We start from the raw sequence: 20,089 nt of genomic DNA, 5'->3' as shown, positions 1-20,089 counted from the left end.
ATGATCCACTTCCGCTTCCATGTTTCCATCCGCTGCCAGATCCACTCCCAGATATCTAAAACACTTCACTTCCTCCAGTTTTTCTCCATTCAAACTCACTTCCCAATTGACTTGACCCTCAACCCTACTGTACCTAATAACCTTGCTCTTATTCACATTTACTCTTAACTTTCTTCTTTCACACACTTTACCAAACTCAGTCAGCAGCTTCTTCAGTTTCTCACATGAATCAGCCACCAGCGCTGTATCATCAGCGAACAACAACTGACTCACTTCCCAAGCTCTCTCATCCCCAACAGACTTCATCCTTGCCCCTCTTTCCATAACTCTTGCATTCACCTCCCTAACAACCCCATCCATAAACAAATTAAACAACCATGGAGACATCACACACCCCTACCGCAAACCTACATTCACTGAGAACCAATCACTTTCCTCTCTTCCTACACGTATACATGCCTTACATCCTCGATAAAAACTTTTCACTGCTTCTAACAACTTGCCTCCCACACCATATATATCTTTCTTCTTTTAAACTATTCGCCATTTCCCGCGTTAGCGAGGTAGCGTTAAGAACAGAGGACAGGGCCTTTTTTGGAATATCCTCACCTGGCCCCCTCTGTTCCTTCTTTTGGAAAATTAAAAAAAAAACGAGAGGGGAGGATTTCCAGCCCCCAGCTCCCTCCCCTTTTAGTCGCCTTCTACGACACGCAGGGAATACGTGGGAAGTATTCTTTCTCCCCTAATAATATATAAGGGAAAGGAAGAGAAAAAACCTTCACACATGTTCTTACAGCTCACTCTAAGCAGGGTGTTTTAGACAAGTGGATTCATACTCTACCAAATATAACAAATTTCACCATTTTATTAATGTTCGAAAAAATCCTGTTCATTTATAAAAATATTAATTTTGCCATTCAAGATGTTTTCAGAAATTTTTATTACCAAATTATTACCATAGCTGTTTATAAGATATATTCTTTTATTGTACAAAATTATGAGGTTTTAAGTGAATACATTAAATAAGTATGTTTAAAATATGTAAGGCATCATTCTAAAAAGTTTTCATTTTATTACTAAAATGAAAATAACAGTATAATGTCAAATTCAAAACACATACATAGCACCCGCATATCCATTTTATTTACAATTTATCTCCTCATTAATGATTACTGTTTGTTCCAAGATTTTCAAATAAGTAATTGCATCATAATTTTCTAATACATTAATCATAAATTTCATATAATGCCTTAAGTCATGACAATACTGCATGTGCACACTTTCAGTCACATATGAAATATTTTGTCATCACTAAAGTTTACAAGATATTTTATGTACATTAACAATTACACTAAACCAAATAGATTTTAAAAACTATGCTTCTACTGAGACTTTATCAGACTGTTCTACTTCGACAGGGGCTTCACTGGGCACTTCGTCTTTGTCATCCTTATTTCCATAAACATTAGGGTACTGTGCCATACAGTCAGACATTTGTCGGAAAGGTCCTATACAGTCACTACCTTTGGGATCTGCTTCTGAGTAGTGGAAACAAGTAAATGCTTCTCGAAACTCAACACCACATGGCCCTGTTGCCATACCTCCTAAGCATGGGCAGGACCAATTGATTTCTCCATCTGGTTGTATAAGTCCAGCTGGAGGTTCATCATCCTCTGGTAATGATACTGCTGCAGGTCCATTGTGGTCCTCCTCTGTTACAAATATTACACGATCTTTTCTTGACCAATTATTGTGTGTATCTTGCCGATTTCATCAATTGGGAAGGAGAGCCAATTACCTTCCTGTTTGCAGTAGGACATCCCTATGTGTTAGGACTACGTAAAATCAGCAGCAAGTATTAGTTTGGTGTTTGTGCCTCACGCCGCACAGGAGACAACCATATATATATATATATATATATATATATATATATATATATATATATATATATATATATATATTGTCCCTGGGGATAGGGGAGAAAGAATGCTTCCCACGTATTCCCTGCGTGTCGTAGAAGGCGACTAAAAGGGAAGGGAGCGGGGGGCTGGAAATCCTCCCCTCTCAATTTTTTTTTTTAATTTTCCAAAAGAAGGAACAGAGAAGGGGGCCAGGTGAGGATATTCCCTCAATGGCCCAGTTCTCTGTTCTTAACGCTACCTCGCTAACGCGGGAAATGGCGAATAGTTTGAAAAAAAAAAAAAAAAAAATATATATATATATATATATATATATATATATATATATATATATATATATATATATATATATATATGTATATATATATATATATTTCTTTTAAACTATTCACCATTTCCCGCATTAGCGAGGTAGTGTTAAGAACAGAGGACTGGGCCTTTTTTGGAATATCCTCACCTGGACCCCCTCTGTTCCTTCTTTTGGGAAAAAAAAAAAAATGAGAGGGGAGGATTTCCAGCCCCCCGCTCCCTCCCCTTTTAGTCACCTTCTACGACATATATATATATATATATATATATATATATATTTTATATTTTTTATTTTTTTATTATACTTTGTCACTGTCTCCCGCGTTTGCGAGGTAGCGCAAGGAAACAGACGAAAGAAATGGCCCAACCCCCCCATACACATGTATATACATACGTCCACACACGCAAATATACATACCTACACAGCTTTCCATGGCTTACCCCACACGCTTCACATGCCTTGATTCAATCCACTGACAGCACGTCAACCCCGGTATACCACATCGCTCCAATTCACTCTATTCCTTGCCCTCCTTTCACCCTCCTGCATGTTCAGGCCCCGATCACACAAAATCTTTTTCACTCCATCTTTCCACCTCCAATTTGGTCTCCCTCTTCTCCTCGTTCCCTCCACCTCCGACACATATATCCTCTTGGTCAATCTTTCCTCACTCATCCTCTCCATGTGCCCAAACCACTTCAAAACACCCTCTTCTGCTCTCTCAACCACGCTCTTTTTATTTCCACACATCTCTCTTACCCTTACGTTACTCACTCGATCAAACCACCTCACACCACACATTGTCCTCAAACATCTCATTTCCAGCACATCCATCCTCCTGCGCACAACTCTATCCATAGTCCACGCCTCGCAACCATACAACATTGTTGGAACCACTATTCCTTCAAACATACCCATTTTTGCTTTCCGAGATAATGTTCTCGACTTCCACACATTCTTCAAGGCCCCCAGAATTTTCGCCCCCTCCCCCACCCTATGATCCACTTCCGCTTCCATGGTTCCATCCGCTGCCAGATCCACTCCCAGATATCTAAAACACTTCACTTCCTCCAGTTTTTCTCCATTCAAACTCGCCTCCCAATTGACTTGACCCTCAACCCTACTGTACCTAATAACCTTGCTCTTATTCACATTTACTCTTAACTTTCTTCTTTCACACACTTTACTAAACTCAGTCACCAGCTTCTGCAGTTTCTCACATGAATATATATATATATATATATATATATATATATATATATATATATATATATATATATATATATATTTTTTTTTTTTTTTTTTTTTCATACTATTCGCCATTTCCCGCGATAGCGAGGTAGCGTTAAGAACAGAGGACTGGGCCTTTGAGGGAATATCCTCACCTGGCCCTCTTCTCTGATCCTTCTTTTGGAAAAAAAAAAAAGTGTGTGGTAAAGTGTGTGGAAGAAGAAAGTTGAGAGTAAATGTGAATAAGAGCAAGGTTATTAGGTACAGTAGGGGTGAGGGTCAAGTCAATTGGGAGGTGAGTTTGAATGGAGAAAAACTGGAGGAAGTGAAGTGTTTTAGATATCTGGGAGTGGATCTGTCAGCGGATGGAACCATGGAAGCGGAAGTGGATCATAGGGTGGGGGAGGGGGCGAAAATTTTGGGAGCCTTGAAAAATGTGTGGAAGTCGAGAACATTATCTCGGAAAGCAAAAATGGGTATGTTTGAGGGAATAGTGGTTCCAACAATGTTGTATGGTTGCGAGGCGTGGGCTATGGATAGAGATGTGCGCAGGAGGATGGATGTGCTGGAAATGAGATGTTTGAGGACAATGTGTGGTGTGAGGTGGTTTGATCGAGTAAGTAACGTAAGGGTAAGAGAGATGTGTGGAAATAAAAAGAGCGTGGTTGAAAGAGCAGAAGAGGGTGTTTTGAAATGGTTTGGGCACATGGAGAGAATGAGTGAGGAGAGATTGACCAAGAGGATATATGTGTCGGAGGTGGAGGGAACGAGGAGAAGAGGGAGACCAAATTGGAGGTGGAAAGATGGAGTGAAAAAGATTTTGTGTGATCGGGGCCTGAACATGCAGGAGGGTGAAAGGAGGGCAAGGAATAGAGTGAATTGGAGTCATGTGGTATACAGGGGTTGACGTGCTGTCAGTGGATTGAATCAGGGCATGTGAGGCGTCTGGGGTGAACCATGGAGAGCTGTGTGGGTATGTATATTTGCGTGTGTGGACGTGTGTATGTACATGTGTATGGGGGGGGGGTTGGGCCATTTCTTTCGTCTGTTTCCTTGCGCTACCTCGCAAACGCGGGAGACAGCGACAAAGTATAAAAAAAAAAAAAAAAAAAAATATATATATATATATATATATATATATATATATATATATATATATATATATATATATATATATAGATATATATATTTACTCTTAACTTTCTTCTTTCACACACTTTACCAAACTCAGTCACCAGCTTCTGCAGTTTCTCACATGAATCAGCCACCAGCGCTGTATCATCAGCGAACAACAACTGACTCACTTCCCAAGCTCTCTCATCCCCAACAGACTTCATCCTTGCCCCTCTTTCCAAAACTCTTGCATTCACCTCCCTAACAACCCCATCCATAAATAAATTAAACAACCATGGAGACATCACACACCCCTGCCGCAAACCTACATTCACTGAGAACCAATCACTTTCCTCTCTTCCTACACGTACACATGCCTTACATCCTCGATAAAAACTTTTCACTGCTTCTAACAACTTGCCTCCCACACCATATATTCTTAATACCTTCCACAGAGCATCTCTATCAACTCTATCATATGCCTTCTCCAGATCCATAAATGCTACATACAAATCCATTTGCTTTTCTAAGTATTTCTCACATACATTTTTCAAAGCAAACACCTGATCCACACATCCTCTACCACTTCTGAAACCACACTGCTCTTCCCCAATCTGATGCTCTGTACATGCCTTCACCCTCTCAATCAATACCCTCCCATACAATTTGCCAGGAATACTCAACAAACTTATACCTCTGTAATTTGAGCACTCACTCTTATCCCCTTTGCCTTTGTACAATGGCACTATGCACGCATTCCGCCAATCCTCAGGCACCTCACCATGAGTCATACATACATTAAATAACCTTACCAACCAGTCAACAATACAGTCACCCCCTTTTTTAATAAATTCCACTGCAATACCATCCAAGGTTATTAGGTACAGTAGGGTTGAGGGTCAAGTCAATTGGGAGGTTAGTTTGAATGGAGAAAAACTGGAGGAAGTGAAGTGTTTTAGATATCTGGGAGTGGATCTGGCAGCGGATGGAAACATGGAAGCGGAAGTGGATCATAGGGTGGGGGAGGGGGCGAAAATTCTGGGAGCCTTGAAGAATGTGTGGAAGTCGAGAACATTATCTCGGAAAGCAAAAATGGGTATGTTTGAAGGAATAGTGGTTCCAACAATGTTGTATGGTTGCGAGACGTGGACTATGGATAGAGTTGTGCGCAGGAGGATGGATGTGCTGGAAATGAGATGTTTGAGGACAATGTGTGGTGTGAGGTGGTTTGATCGAGTAAGTAACGTAAGGGTAAGAGAGATGTGTGGAAATAAAAAGAGCGTGGTTGAGAGAGCAGAAGAGGGTGTTTTGAAATGGTTTGGTCACATGGAGAGAATGAGTGAGGAAAGATTGACCAAGAGGATATATGTGTCGGAGGTGGAGGGAACGAGGAGAAGAGGGAGACCAAATTGGAGGTGGAAAGATGGAGTGAAAAATATTTTGTGTGATCGGGGCCTGAACATGCAGGAGGGTGAAAGGAGGGCAAGGAATAGAGTGAATTGGAGCGATGTGGTTTACCGGGGTTGACGTGCTGTCAGTGGATTGAATCAAGGCATGTGAAGCGTCTGGGGTAAACCATGGAAAGCTGTGTAGGTATGTATATTTGCGTGTGTGGACGTATGTATATACATGTGTATGGGGGTGGGTTGGGCCATTTCTTTCGTCTGTTTCCTTGCGCTACCTCGCAAACGCGGGAGACAGCGACAAAGCAAAAAAAAAAAATATATATATATATTTATTTATTTATTTATTTATTTTTGCTTTGTCACTGTCTCCCGCGTTAGCGAGGTAGCACAAGGAAACAGACGAAAGAATGGCCCAACCCACCCACATACACATCCATATACATACACGTCCACACACGCAAATATACATACCTATACATCTCAATGTACACATATATATATACACGCACAGACATATACATATATACACATGTACATAATTCATACTGTCGGCCTTTATTTATTTCCATCGCCACCCCGCCGCACATGGAATAACAACCCCCTCCCCCCTCATGTGTGCGAGGTAGCGCTAGGAAAAGACAACAAAGGCCCCATTCGTTCACACTCAGTATCTAGCTGTCATGTAATAATGCACCGAAACCACAGTTCCCTTTCCACATGCAGGACCCACAGAACTTTTCATGGTTTACCCGAGATGCTTCACATGACCTGGTTCAATCCATTGACAGCACGTCGACCCCGGTATACCACAATTCACTCTATTCCTTGCATGCCTTTCACCTTCCTTCATGTTCAGGCCCCGATCACTCAAAATCTTTTTCACTCCATCTTTCCACCTCCAATTTGGTCTCCCACTTCTCCTCGTTCCCTCCACCTCTGACACATATATCCTCTTGGTCAATCTTTCCTCACTCATTCTCTCCATGTGACCAAACCATTTCAAAACACCCTCTTCTGCTCTCTCAACCACACTCTTTTTATTTCCACACATCTCTCTTACCCTTATATTACTTACTCGATCAAACCACCTCACACCACATATTGTCCTCAAACATCTCATTTCCATCACATCCACCCTCCTATGCACAACTCTATCCATAGCCCATGCTCACTAGATTGGTCTCCCACACATGAAAATATATATTAAATACTGAATTACCTGAGTAGCAGAAAAATAATCTCACTTGAAAGGAAAAAACTCAATATAAGAATAATTAAACATCTTAGAAAAAAGTTATATAGTCCTCAACTTAAACATGGAGAAATAAAAGAAACTTTCATTGGGAGTGCATTGGGTAGTCCTCAACTTACACATGGAGAAATAAAAGAAACTTTCATTGGGAGTGCATTGGTAAAGATACTTTACGATATCTTACCAATATGCTCCCTTCTTCCATACTATTCGCCATTTCCCGCATTAGCGAGGTAGCGTTAAGAACAGAGGACTGGGCCTTTGAGGGAATATCCTCACCTGGCCCCCTTCTCTGTTCCTCCTTTTGGAAAATTAAAAAAAAATGAGAGGGGAGGATTTCCAGCCCCCCGCTCCCTTCCCTTTTAGTCGCCTTGTACGACACGCAGGGAATACGTGGGAAGCATTCTTTCTCCTCTATCCCCAGGGATAATATATGCTCCCTTCTACTTTAGTTATTTTCTTGTACATTTATCTAAAAGTGTAGGTTATCATGTTGAAAATCAGGTAAGAGCCTTTTCAAAAGAAATGTGAGAATAATGTATAAAGAGCATAATACACCACATGATTATGTTAATTATAGAAATAAACACCTTCACTAATAATTAGGAGAAGCAGGAGACAAAATTGAAGGTGGCAGGATGGAGTGAAAAAGATTTTTAGTGATCAGGGCATGAACATACATACAGGAGGGCGAGAGCCGTGCAAGAAATAGAGTGAATTGGAATAATGTAGCATACCTGGGTCGATAAAATCCTAACCGTACTGCTTTCCCTGGGGATAGGGGGGAAAGAATACTTCCCACGTATTCCCTGCGTGTCGTAGAAGGCGACTAAAAGGGAAGGGAGTGGGGGGCTTGAAATCCTCCCCTCTCTTTTTTTTTTTTTTTTTCCAAAGGAAGGAGACCTGTGTGAGGAAGTACCAGGAGAGACTGAGTACAGAATGGTAAAAGGTGAGAACAATGGAAGTAAGGGGAGTGGGGGAGGAATGGGATGTATTTAGGGAATCAGTGATGGATTGCGCAAAAGATGCTTGTGGCATGAGAAGAGTGGGAGGTGGGTTGATTAGAAAGGGTAGTGAGTGGTGGGATGAAGAAGTAAGAGTACTAGTGAAAGAGAAGAGAGAGGCATTTGGACGATTTTTGCAGGGAAAAAATGCAATTGAGTGGGAGATGTATAAAAGAAAGAGACAGGAGGTCAAGAGAAAGGTGCAAGAGGTGAAAAAAAGGGCAAATGAGAGTTGGGGTGAGAGAGTATCATTAAATTTTAGGGAGAATAAAAAGATGTTCTGGAAGGAGGTAAATAAAGTGCGTAAGACAAGGGAGCAAATGGGAACTTCAGTGAAGGGCGCAAATGGGGAGGTGATAACAAGTAGTGGTGATGTGAGAAGGAGATGGAGTGAGTATTTTGAAGGTTTGTTGAATGTGTTTGATGATAGAGTGGCAGATATAGGGTGTTTTGGTCGAGGTGGTGTGCAAAGTGAGAGGGTTAGGGAAAATGATTTGGTAAACAGAGAAGAGGTAGTGAAAGCTTTGCGGAAGATGAAAGCCGGCAAGGCAGCAGGTTTGGATGGTATTGCAGTGGAATTTATTAAAAAAGGGGGTGACTGTATTGTTGACTGGTTGGTAAGGTTATTTAATGTATGTATGACTCATGGTGAGGTGCCTGAGGATTGGCGGAATGCGTGCATAGTGCCATTGTACAAAGGCAAAGGGGATAAGAGTGAGTGCTCAAATTACAGAGGTATAAGTTTGTTGAGTATTCCTGGTAAATTATATGGGAGGGTATTGATTGAGAGGGTGAAGGCATGTACAGAGCATCAGATTGGGAAAGAGCAGTGTGGTTTCAGAAGTGGTAGAGGATGTGTAGATCAGGTGTTTGCTTTGAAGAATGTATGTGAGAAATACTTAGAAAAGCAAATGGATTTGTATGTAGCATTTATGGATCTGGAGAAGGCATATGATAGAGTTGATAGAGATGCTCTGTGGAAGGTATTAAGAATATATGGTGTGGGAGGCAAGTTGTTAGAAGCAGTGAAAAGTTTTTATCGAGGATGTAAGGCATGTGTACGTGTAGGAAGAGAGGAAAGTGATTGGTTCACAGTGAATGTAGGTTTGTGGCAGGGGTGTGTGATGTCTCCATGGTTGTTTAATTTGTTTATGGATGGGGTTGTTAGGGAGGTGAATGCAAGAGTTTTGGAAAGAGGGGCAAGGATGAAGTCTGTTGGGAATGAGAGAGCTTGGGAAGTGAGTCCGTTGTTGTTCGCTGATGATACAGCGCTGGTGGCTGATTCATGTGAGAAACTGCAGAAGCTGGTGACTGAGTTTGGTAAAGTGTGTGAAAGAAGAAAGTTAAGAGTAAATGTGAATAAGAGCAAGGTTATTAGGTACAGTAGGGTTGAGGGTCAAGCCAATTGGGAGGTGAGTTTGAATGGAGAAAAACTGGAGGAAGTAAAGTGTTTTAGATATCTGGGAGTGGATCTTAGCGGATGGAAACATGGAAGCGGAAGTGGATCATAGGGTGGGGGAGGGGGCAAAAATTCTGGGAGCCTTGAAGAATGTGTGGAAGTCGAGAACATTATCTCGGAAAGCAAAAATGGGTATGTTTGAAGGAATAGTGGTTCCAACAATGTTGTATGGTTGCGAGGCGTGGACTATGGATAGAGTTGTGCGCAGGAGGATGGATGTGCTGGAAATGAGATGTTTGAGGACAATGTGTGGTGTGAGGTGGTTTGATCGAGTAAGTAACGTAAGGGTAAGAGAGATGTGTGGAAATAAAAAGAGCGTGGTTGAGAGAGCAGAAGAGGGTGTTTTGAAATGGTTTGGTCACATGGAGAGAATGAGTGAGGAAAGATTGACCAAGAGGATATATGTGTTGGAGGTGGAGGGAACGAGGAGAAGAGGGAGACCAAATTGGAGGTGGAAAGATGGAGTGAAAAAGATTTTGTGTGATCGGGGCCTGAACATGCAGGAGGGTGAAAGGAGGGCAAGGAATAGAGTGAATTGGAGCGATGTGGTATACCGGGGTTGACGTGCTGTCAGTGGATTGAATCAAGGCATGTGAAGCGTCTGGGGTAAACCATGGAAAGCTGTGTAGGTATGTATATTTGCGTGTGTGGACGTATGTATATACATGTGTATGGGGGTGGGTTGGGCCATTTCTTTCGTCTGTTTCCTTGCGCTACCTCGCAAACGCGGGAGACAGCGACAAAGAAAAAAAAATTATATATATATATATATATATATATATATATATATATATATATATATATATATATATATTATTTTAAAATATGTATTATATGGGAGGGTATTGATTGAGAGGGTGAAGGCATGTACAGAGCATCAGATTGGGGAAGAGTAGTGTGGTTTCAGAAGTGGTAGAGGATGTGTGGATCAGGTGTTTGCTTTATAGAATGTATGTGAGAAATACTTAGAAAAGCAAATGGATTTGTATGTAGCATTTATGGATCTGGAGAAGGCATATGATAGAGTTGATAGAGATGCTCTGTGGAAGGTATTAAGAATATATGGTGTGGGAGGCAAGTTGTTAGAAGCAGTGAAAAGTTTTTATCGAGGGGGTAAGGCACGTGTACGTGTAGGAAGAGAGGAAAGTGATTGGTTCTCAGTGAATGTATGTTTGTGGCAGGGGTGTGTGATGTCACCATGGTTGTTTAATTTGTTTATGGATGGGGTTGTTAGGGAGGTGAATGCAAGAGTTTTGGAAAGAGGGGCAAGTATGAAGTCTGTTGGGGATGAGAGAGCTTGGGAAGTGAGTCAGTTGTTGTTCGCTGATGATACAGCGCTGGTGGCTGATTCATGTGAGAAACTGCAGAAGCTGGTGACTGAGTTTGGTAAAGTGTGTGAAAGAAGAAAGTTAAGAGTAAATGTGAATAAGAGCAAGGTTATTAGGTACAGTAGGGTTGAGGGTCAAGTCAATTGGGAGGTAAGTTTGAATGGAGAAAAACTGGAGGAAGTAAAGTGTTTTAGATATCTTGGAGTGGATCTGGCAGTAGATGGAACCATGGAAGCGAAAGTGGATCGTAGGGTGGGGGAGGGGGCGAAAATCCTGGGAGCCTTGAAGAATGTGTGGAAGTCGAGAACATTATCTTGGAAAGCAAAAATGGGTATGTTTGAAGGAATAGTGGTTCCAACAATTTTGTATGGTTGCGAGGTGTGGGCTATGGATAGAGTTGTGCACAGGAGGATGGATGTGCTGGGAATGAGATGTTTGAGGACAAATTGTTGTGTGAGGTGGTTTGATCGAGTAAGTAACGTATGGGCAAAAGAGATGTGTGGAAATAAAAAGAGCGTGGTTGAGAGAGCAGAAGAGGGTGTTTTGAAATGGTTTGGGCACATGGAGAGAATGAGTGAGGAAAGATTGACCAAGAGGATATATGTGTCGGAGGTGGAGGGAACGAGGAGAAGAGGGAGACCAAATTGGAGGTGGAAAGATGGAGTGAAAAAGATTTTGTGTGATCGGGGCCTGAACATGCAGGAGGGTGAAAGGAGGGCAAGGAATAGAGTGAATTGGAGCGATGTGGTATACCGGGGTTGACGTGCTGTCAGTGGATTGAATCAAGGCATGTGAAGCGTCTGGGGTAAACCATGGAAAGCTGTGTAGGTATGTATATTTGCGTGTGTGGACGTATGTATATACATGTGTATGGGGGTGGGTTGGGCCATTTCTTTCGTCTGTTTCCTTGCGTTACCTCGCAAACGCGGGAGACAGCAAAAAAAACAAAAAAAAAAAATTCTTTTTTATTATTTTGCTTTGTCGCTGTCTCCCGCGGTAGCGAGGTAGCGCAAGGAAACAGACGAAAGAATGACACATGTATATACATACACGTCCATACACAAATATACATACCTATACATCTCAATGTACACATATATATACAAACACAGACTTTTTTCTTTTCTTTCATACTATTCCCCATTTCCCGCGTTAGCAAGGTAGCGTTAAGAACAGAGGACTGGGCCTCTGAGGGAATGTCCTCACCTGGCCTCGTTCTCTGTTCCTTCTTTTGGAAAATCAAAAAAAAACGAGAGGGGAGGATTTCCAGCCCCCCGCTCCCTCCCCTTTTAGTCGCCTTCTACGACACGCAGGGAATACGTGGGCAGTATTCTTTCTCCCCTATCCCCAGGGATATACAGATATACATATATACACATGTACATAATTCATACTGTCTGCCTTTATTTATTCCCATCGCCACTCTGCCACACATGGAATAACAACCCCCTCGACCCTCATGTGTGCGAGGTAGTGCTAGGAAAAGACAAGAAAGGCCCCATTCGTTCACACTCAGTCTCTAGCTGTCATGTAATAATGCACCGAAATCACAGCTCCCTTTCCACATCCAGGCCCCACAGAACTTTCCATGGTTTACCCCGGACACTTCACATGCCCTGGTTCCATCCATTGACAGCACGTTGACCCCGGTATACCACATCGTTCCAATTCACTCTATTCCTTGCACACCTTTCACCCTCCTGCATGTTCAGGCCCCGATCACTCAAAATCTTTTTCACTCCATCTTTCCACCTCCAATTTGGTCTCCCACTTCTCGTTCCCTTCACCTCTGACACATATATCCTCTTTGTCAATCTTTCCTCACTCATTCTCACCATGTGACCAAACCATTTCAAAACACCCTCTTCTGCTCTCTCAACCACACTCTTTTTATTTCCACACATCTCTCTTACCCTTACATTACTTACTCGATCAAACCACCTCACACCACATATTGTCCTCAAACATCTCCTTTCCATCACATCCACCCTCCTGCGCACAACTCTATCCATAGCCCACGCCTCGCAGCCATACAGCATTGTTGGAACCACTATTCCTTCAAACATACCCATTTTTGCTTTCCAAGATAATGTTCTCGACTTCCAAACATTCTTCAAGGTTCCCAGAATTTTTGCCCTCTCCCCCACCCTATGATTCACTTCCGCTTCCATGGTTCCATCTGCTGGCAGATCCACTCCCAGATATCTAAAACACTTTACTTCCTCCAGTTTTTCTCCATTCAAACTTACCTCCCAGTTGACTTGACCCTCAACCCTACTGTACCTAATAACCTTGCTATTATTCACATTTACTCTTAACTTTCTTCTTTCACACATTTTACCAAACTCAGTCACCACCTTCTGCAGTTTCTCACATGAATCAGCCATCAGCACTGTATCATCAGCGAACAACAACTGACTCACCTCCCAAGCTCTCTCATCCACAACAGACTTCATACTTGCCCCTCTTTCCAAAACTCTTGCATTCACCTCCCTAACAACCCCATCCATAAACAAATTAAACAACCATGGAGACATCACACACCTCTGCCGCAAACCTACATTCACTGAGAACCAATCACTCTCCTCTCTTCCTACACGTACACATGCCTTACATCCTCGATAAAAACTTTTCACTGCTTCTAACAACTTGCCTCCCACACCATATATTCTTAATACCTTCCACCGAGCATCTCTATCAACTCTATCATATGCCTTTTCCAGATCCATAAATGCTACATACAAATCCATTTGCTTTTCTAAGTATTTCTCACATAGATTCCTCAAAGCAAACACCTAATCCATGCATCCTCTACCACTTCTGAAACCACACTGCTCTTCCCCAATCTGATGCTCTGTACATGCCTTCACCCTCAATCAATACCCTCCCATATAATTTACCAGGAATACTCAACAAACTTATACCTCTGTAATTTGAGCACTCACTCTTATCCCCTTTGCCTTTGTACAGTGGCACTATGCAAGCATTCCGCCAATCCTCAGGCACCTCACCATGAATCATACATACATTAAATAACCTTACCAACCAGTCAACAATACAGTCACCCCCTTTTTTAATAAATTCTACTGCAATACCATCCAAACCTGCTGCCTTGCTGGCTTTCATCTTCCACGAAGGTTTTACTACCTCTTCTCTGTTTACCAGAGATGGAGTTTACAAGGAGAGTGGATGATAGAGCATTTAAAGGGGTTGGTATGATAGTACAATTAAAGGGGTTGGTGTGAGAGGAAGACCACCTGTGACTTCGGTAAATAGGGTGGAAGTATATTTGAGGGAGAGAAATGGTGGAAGAATTCATGGAATAGTTTATGCAAAGGAGGCATGTAAGGAAAGGGATATATAGAGACTCTTTTTTCCATTGCCATCCTTTGTTGGGAGTTCCAGGAGGGAATGAGCATCAAAGATATAGATTGCCATCCTTTGTTGGGAGTTCCAGGAGGGAATGAGCATCAAAGATATAGATAGATTGATATATGTACTTATTCACCATATCCCACTTTCGCAAGATGGTGTCAAGAACAGATGACTGAACCTAAGAGGGAAAAATCCTCACTTGGCTCCCTTTTCTGTTCCTTCTTTTGGAAAGTAAAACAGGACAGGAGGATTTCCAGGCTCCCGCTCCTACAACCCATGCCTCATGAAGAGGGATGGCAGGCTTGATCCTGTGGACCTTCAAGACAGGGGAAAAAACAATGGTATTATTCAAGGCACTAATTCTTTTGCATATTGAATATTGTTGCAATCTAATATCACCCTCAAGGCCGGTAAACTTGCAGATTTAGTCTCCAGATTTCTCTCACTGCCCACATTAATGTGGTAAAGGAACTAAATTACTGGAGGTGACTGAAATCACTGAGGCTATAGTCCCTGGAGTGTAGACAGAAGAAATATATCATTATTTATACCTGTAAAATCTTAGTAGGCATGACATGCACAGAAGACTTAGTAAAATACTACCTTTGAAATCCAAAGGTGCAGTATGCAAAAACAAAGAGAACTTCGTAAACATCCAAGGCCCAAGAATCTTCAACACCTTGCCATCAACCATCAGAAATAACATGGGATGCATGGTATAGTAGTCCAAGAGTGCACTGGACCAGTACCTACAAAGTGTACAAGACAAGCCAGGCTGTTGGGGCTCTGTGGGCTTGAGGGTTGCAGTTTCCAACAGCATGGTTGACTAACGACCCTATCCAGCAATCTGGGTTGTGGGTGTGAAGACCTCTGAAGACTACACGAGGTATCTGCAAGGAGGTGTAGATAAGGATGTGCAAAGGAGGGTGGCAGTGGTGGAAATGAAATGTTTGAGGTTAATATGTTGTTAGAGGGGGTTTGATCTTGTAAATAGATGGGTAAGAGAGAGATGTGCTAATAAGAAGACTGCAGTTGAGAGACCTGAAGAGGATTTGCTGAAATGGTTTGAATGTGTGGAGAAATTGAGTGAGGAGAGGATATATATGTCATATGCAGAGAGGAAAAGAAGGGGAGACCAAACTGAAATTGGTAGGATGGAGTTAAAAATATTTTGAGTTGTCAGGGCCTGAATGTGCAGGCAGGGCGAGAGGTATTCACAGGGTTGAGTGAATTAGAATGATGTGATATACAGGGGGGTAACACGCTGTCAGTGGACTGAATCAGGGTATGTGAAGCGGCTGGGGGAAACCATGGAAGGGTCTGCCAAGCTTGGTTGTGGATGGGGCTTTGGTTTTGGCTCATTGCACATAACAGTTATAGAGTTGATGTGAGCGAATGTGGCCTGTCTTCATCTGTTCCTGTATCTTGCGTATGCAGAAAATGGTGGCCAAGTATGAAAGAAATAGAAAGAAAGATCTCACACCAAAACATAATTTAAGTACAGTATTTTTGTATATTATCATTTGATATTTGGACTTTAATTATATTTATGGACAGTATCAGACTTCATAATCTCAAACCTTTATAATGATGACAGAAAAGTATGTTAAGTCTAAGCTTTTTACTACATCATCTCTTGATAAGTCTTATTGTATATCCAGGACACTTGATATAGTTGACAACCTCATCCCAATCTGTCATCAGCACTTAGTGTAAAAGTGTTTGCTCTGCTTCTTGGTGGCTCATGATGATAAAGGTGTCTCCTTTCTTAATTTCAATACTCAATGCTAATGTTTACTTTCCTTACATTGGCAGGTCCTGGTGTTCAGAAGAACATGATATGTGCCTTCAAAACTTCCCGACTGACTAGCTGCCACAACAAAGCAATATGTTCCTCCAAGGTTTCTTGACTGATAAGCTGTAACAGTAATAATATATGACAGTTTATGTAGAAGTAGGAAAAGCCTCACAGAATTAAAATACATTATAGTCAACTACAAAAACAGCATCACCATAAAAGACATATTGATTAGAGCAGCACCAGTGGCAGAAGCAGCTGAAGAACATTACCTGCAGTAACATTATGTAGCAACAGTAACAATGGAGGCAAAAGGAACTGTATTAATGGCAACAGTAAAGTATGAGTGACCTGTAAAGGCAGCTTTACAAAGAGAATGGTAAAAACAATCTATAGTAAAAGTTTTACTATTAATGAGAAGATTACAGTCAATACCATTAATTTTTCATAAAATCTTGAAAACCATAGTTAATGTTTAGTGCAAAGAAATATTGCATAATATTTATCAAAATTATACCATGATTAGCCAAATTTCTTTTTGACGTTGACTATACTTAGTAGACTGTGTAGTCACATGCTTCATATTATAAGCTTAAAAACTGTGGCATTAAAATGTATACTGCAGTATCTAGATTTTCCAAGTTTAAGCTCACTGTTTGGCAAATTTATTTTATCACTTTGAGTATTATTCATTGATGGATCACTGTTAGTGGCAAATGAATTTCTGTCAAATGTCTTAGCATATACTCTGAAGTAACATGTCATATATGGGGAATAACTGTGAGTAAAGTTGTAGGATTGTTTAAAATGGAAATCCATCATGTTGATGTTGGAATTTAATATAGAGAAACAAATTAATGTGTTGAGAGTGGATGTAGCAGGGAGGCTTGTAGTGAGGAGAAACAAAGAGTACAAGGAATGTAAAAAAATTTAGGAGAAATATGGATTGTAAGTCACAGGAACTCCCATGTCTGTTTGGTATTTTGACCCTAGGTGACCAGTGTTAGGATATGTCAAGATTGGTGCTACATTCAATTATGCATGTGTTGTGAGCAGTACATCTTCCTTCAATTGATCTAATGTGACCTAGCAAAGGTGGGTCTTAACTTTTGCTACACCATACTACATCACACATAAGCTGTGGGCAATTCACGTTGGATAGGACAGATGGTAATTGGTTTAATCTCTCCATTGCTCATCAGTTGTGACCAGTTTATCTCTCTACAGTTGACTATGGGTGATCTGGAATGGATTGGATCAAGACTTGCTACATTGTTAACCATGTATCCCATATAGGTGACCTTGTATTCTATTGTTCACATTACACATACCTTTAGTGTTTGCTTACAGTACATCTAAAGTTGGCACGAGCTTCAACTCTGGATTTAATTTTAGTATAACTACATTACAAGATTTCACCATGGAAGGCAAACAAGTGGCATGTTCAGTGTGTGGCAAATCATTTTGGAGGAATTCTTCCCTGAAAGGGCATGCACGCACATACATTAGTGAGAAACCTTTCAAGTGTTTGCAGTGCCAGAAAAACTGTACACAACATTATAGCCTTAGAAGTCGTAAGAAAGCACATGCAGGAGAGAAACATGATTGTTCACATTGCCAGGAGTCCTCAGTGAAAAGGTGTTTAGTACAGCACAAGACTACTCATACACGAGAGAAGCCTTATGAATGTTCGCAGTGCCATAAAACCTTTTCACAGAGAGGTCATTTAGTACAACACATGACTGTTCATACAGGAGAAAAGCCATATGAATGTTCACAGTGCCAAAAGGCCTTCTCCCAACGAAGTAATTTAGTGCAACACATGACTGTACATACAGGAGAGAAGCCTTATGGATGCTCTCATTGCCAGAAGACCTTTTCGCAGAAGGGTCATTTAGTGCGTCACATCATGATTCATACAGGAGAGAAGCCATATGAATGTTCAGAGTGTCACAAGGCCTTCTCAAACAGGAGTAATTTAGCACAGCATATGACAATTCATACTGGTGAGAAGCAATACGAATGTTCACAGTGCCGAAAGACCTTCTCTAACAGGAGTTCTTTAGTTCGACATATGATTATTCATACAGGAGAGAAACCATATGAATGTTCATCTTGCCAAAAGTCTTTCTCTCAGAGGGGTAATTTAGTGCGGCACATGACTGTTCATACTGGAGAGAAGCCATATGAGTGTTTACAGTGCAAAAAGATCTTTTTAGATAGGAAGACTTTACTACAGCATATGATTCTTCATGCAGGAAAGAAGCGTTATGAATGTTCAAAGTGCCAAAAGACCTTCTCAGACAAGAGTCGTTTAGTGCAGCACATGACAGATCATAATGAAGGGAGGCCATATGAATGTTCACAGTGCCCCAAGACCTTCTCCCAAAAGAGTAATTTAGTGCAACACATGATTATTCATACAAAGAAGAAAGCATATGAATGTTCAAACTGCCAAAAGTCGTTCTCCCGAAAAAATGATTTATTGGAGCACATGACTGTTCACATGAGAACAAAGTCTTATGAATGTCCACATTGCCAAAAGACCTTCTCTCAGAGGAGCAGTTTAGACCGGCATGTGAAAGTTCATGCAGTTGAGGAGCCATTCAATAGTGTTAACTCTGGTAAAAGCAACAAGGCTGGTAAGACTTACCACATTTCCTGCCAGAGTAGACATCAGTGTAACAAGATGTTGTCAGGTCAGCAAACATCTGAGGGCAATTTGGCATCTCACCTCACAGAAGAGGAGTCTGGTTGGCAAGAAGTTAAACAGGAAGTTATTGTTCAAGCAGAATCCACCACCTTCAAGAGCAAATGTTTTCCAGAACCAATCAGAATTGTCCCTCAGTTATCCATAAAGACTGAAATGGAAGACATTAACACTGTAATGGAAGAGTTCTGGTCCTTATGAAGGTAGGCTCTTTGCATAAAGATTTTCATTTGTATAGTATGATGACTGCAGTAAAATGACAATTTTGTGATGTCTCAGACTGAAGCATTCAACCAGCAAAGGATGAACCATGGATCCTGTAAGATATATATTACCAGAGATTTTTTCAGGGAAAACAGTGTGTCAGTTGCACCCTTTAATTTCCTTGTTTTCATGGTGACTCTTTCTAAGGCAAAATGTCAGTTACTACATCAGATGATTGTGATTGTGACTTTTTATGTATCTACTTAGTTATTTTAATGTATAAGGTGGACATTAAATGTAAATCCCAATGTGGAAGAGCCAGGGTTTTGTATTACCTGTTATTTGAGTGTGGCATTTGGACCAATCTAGTTTTGATAAAATTGAAATATAACTTTATTAATGCTGATATTGATCATGATGGATTTGATAACTTAGTTATCAGTTCTGCTACACAGTACTTGCATCATATTTGACTTTTAATTTGCCTTAGAATGATGCTTATGTTACATTTTTATATCATGGTCTGCCATTGATGTCCAATTTTATATTTAGTGCAGGTTTTTCATTTCATCAATAAATCTTCTAAATTTGTAAACCAAAAATTATTTCCCCTGTAAATATATTAAAGATATTCATTTCATTTTATTTATTTATCATACATAATCGGTTTCCCACGTCAGCGAGGTAGCGCCAAGAAACAGACGAAGAATGGCCCATTCACTCATATACACATATACATACATAAACGCCCACATACGCACATATACATACTTATACATAACATATACATACATATGCATACACATACATACACATGTACATATTCATACTTCCTTGCCTTCATCCATTCCTGTCGCTTCCCCGCCCCACAGGAAAACAGCTTCGCTATCCCTTGCTTCAGCAAGACAGAACCAGGAATACAGACAAAAAGGCCCCATGCGTTCACATTCAGTCTCTAGCTGTCATGTGTAATGCACCGTA

At 41.0% G+C, this 20,089-nt stretch overlaps 1 protein-coding gene and 1 long non-coding RNA gene across 3 annotated transcripts in view; one reads left to right on the top strand and one right to left on the bottom strand.

Annotated features, from left to right (window-relative positions):
• Positions 1-19,710, top strand: part of LOC139752013 (uncharacterized) — a 63,819-nt gene extending 44,109 nt beyond the window's left edge. The window contains exons 2-3 of one of the 2 annotated variants that reach the window (XM_071667794.1): positions 15,015-15,282; positions 16,212-19,710. In XM_071667794.1, the coding sequence (XP_071523895.1) occupies positions 17,615-19,105 (1,491 nt within the window). In that variant the 5' untranslated portion in view covers positions 15,015-15,282; positions 16,212-17,614 and the 3' untranslated portion in view covers positions 19,106-19,710. The remainder of the gene's footprint in view (positions 1-15,014; positions 15,283-16,211) is intronic. The other variant, XM_071667795.1, reaches the window with a different exon arrangement.
• Positions 844-15,157, bottom strand: LOC139752014 (uncharacterized). The gene is made up of 2 exons (XR_011713463.1): positions 15,000-15,157; positions 844-1,802 (listed from the first exon to the last, which is right to left on the bottom strand). It is a non-coding gene; the product is annotated as an uncharacterized lncRNA (long non-coding RNA).
• Positions 19,711-20,089: the final 379 nt, after the last annotated feature.

The sequence above is a fragment of the Panulirus ornatus genome, chromosome 12, assembly GCF_036320965.1.
Source record: "Panulirus ornatus isolate Po-2019 chromosome 12, ASM3632096v1, whole genome shotgun sequence".
In the NCBI taxonomy this organism is placed as follows: Eukaryota; Metazoa; Arthropoda; class Malacostraca; order Decapoda; family Palinuridae; genus Panulirus; species Panulirus ornatus.
The sequence above is the reverse complement of the archived record's forward strand: the minus strand, read 5'-3'. Positions and strand labels throughout refer to the sequence as shown.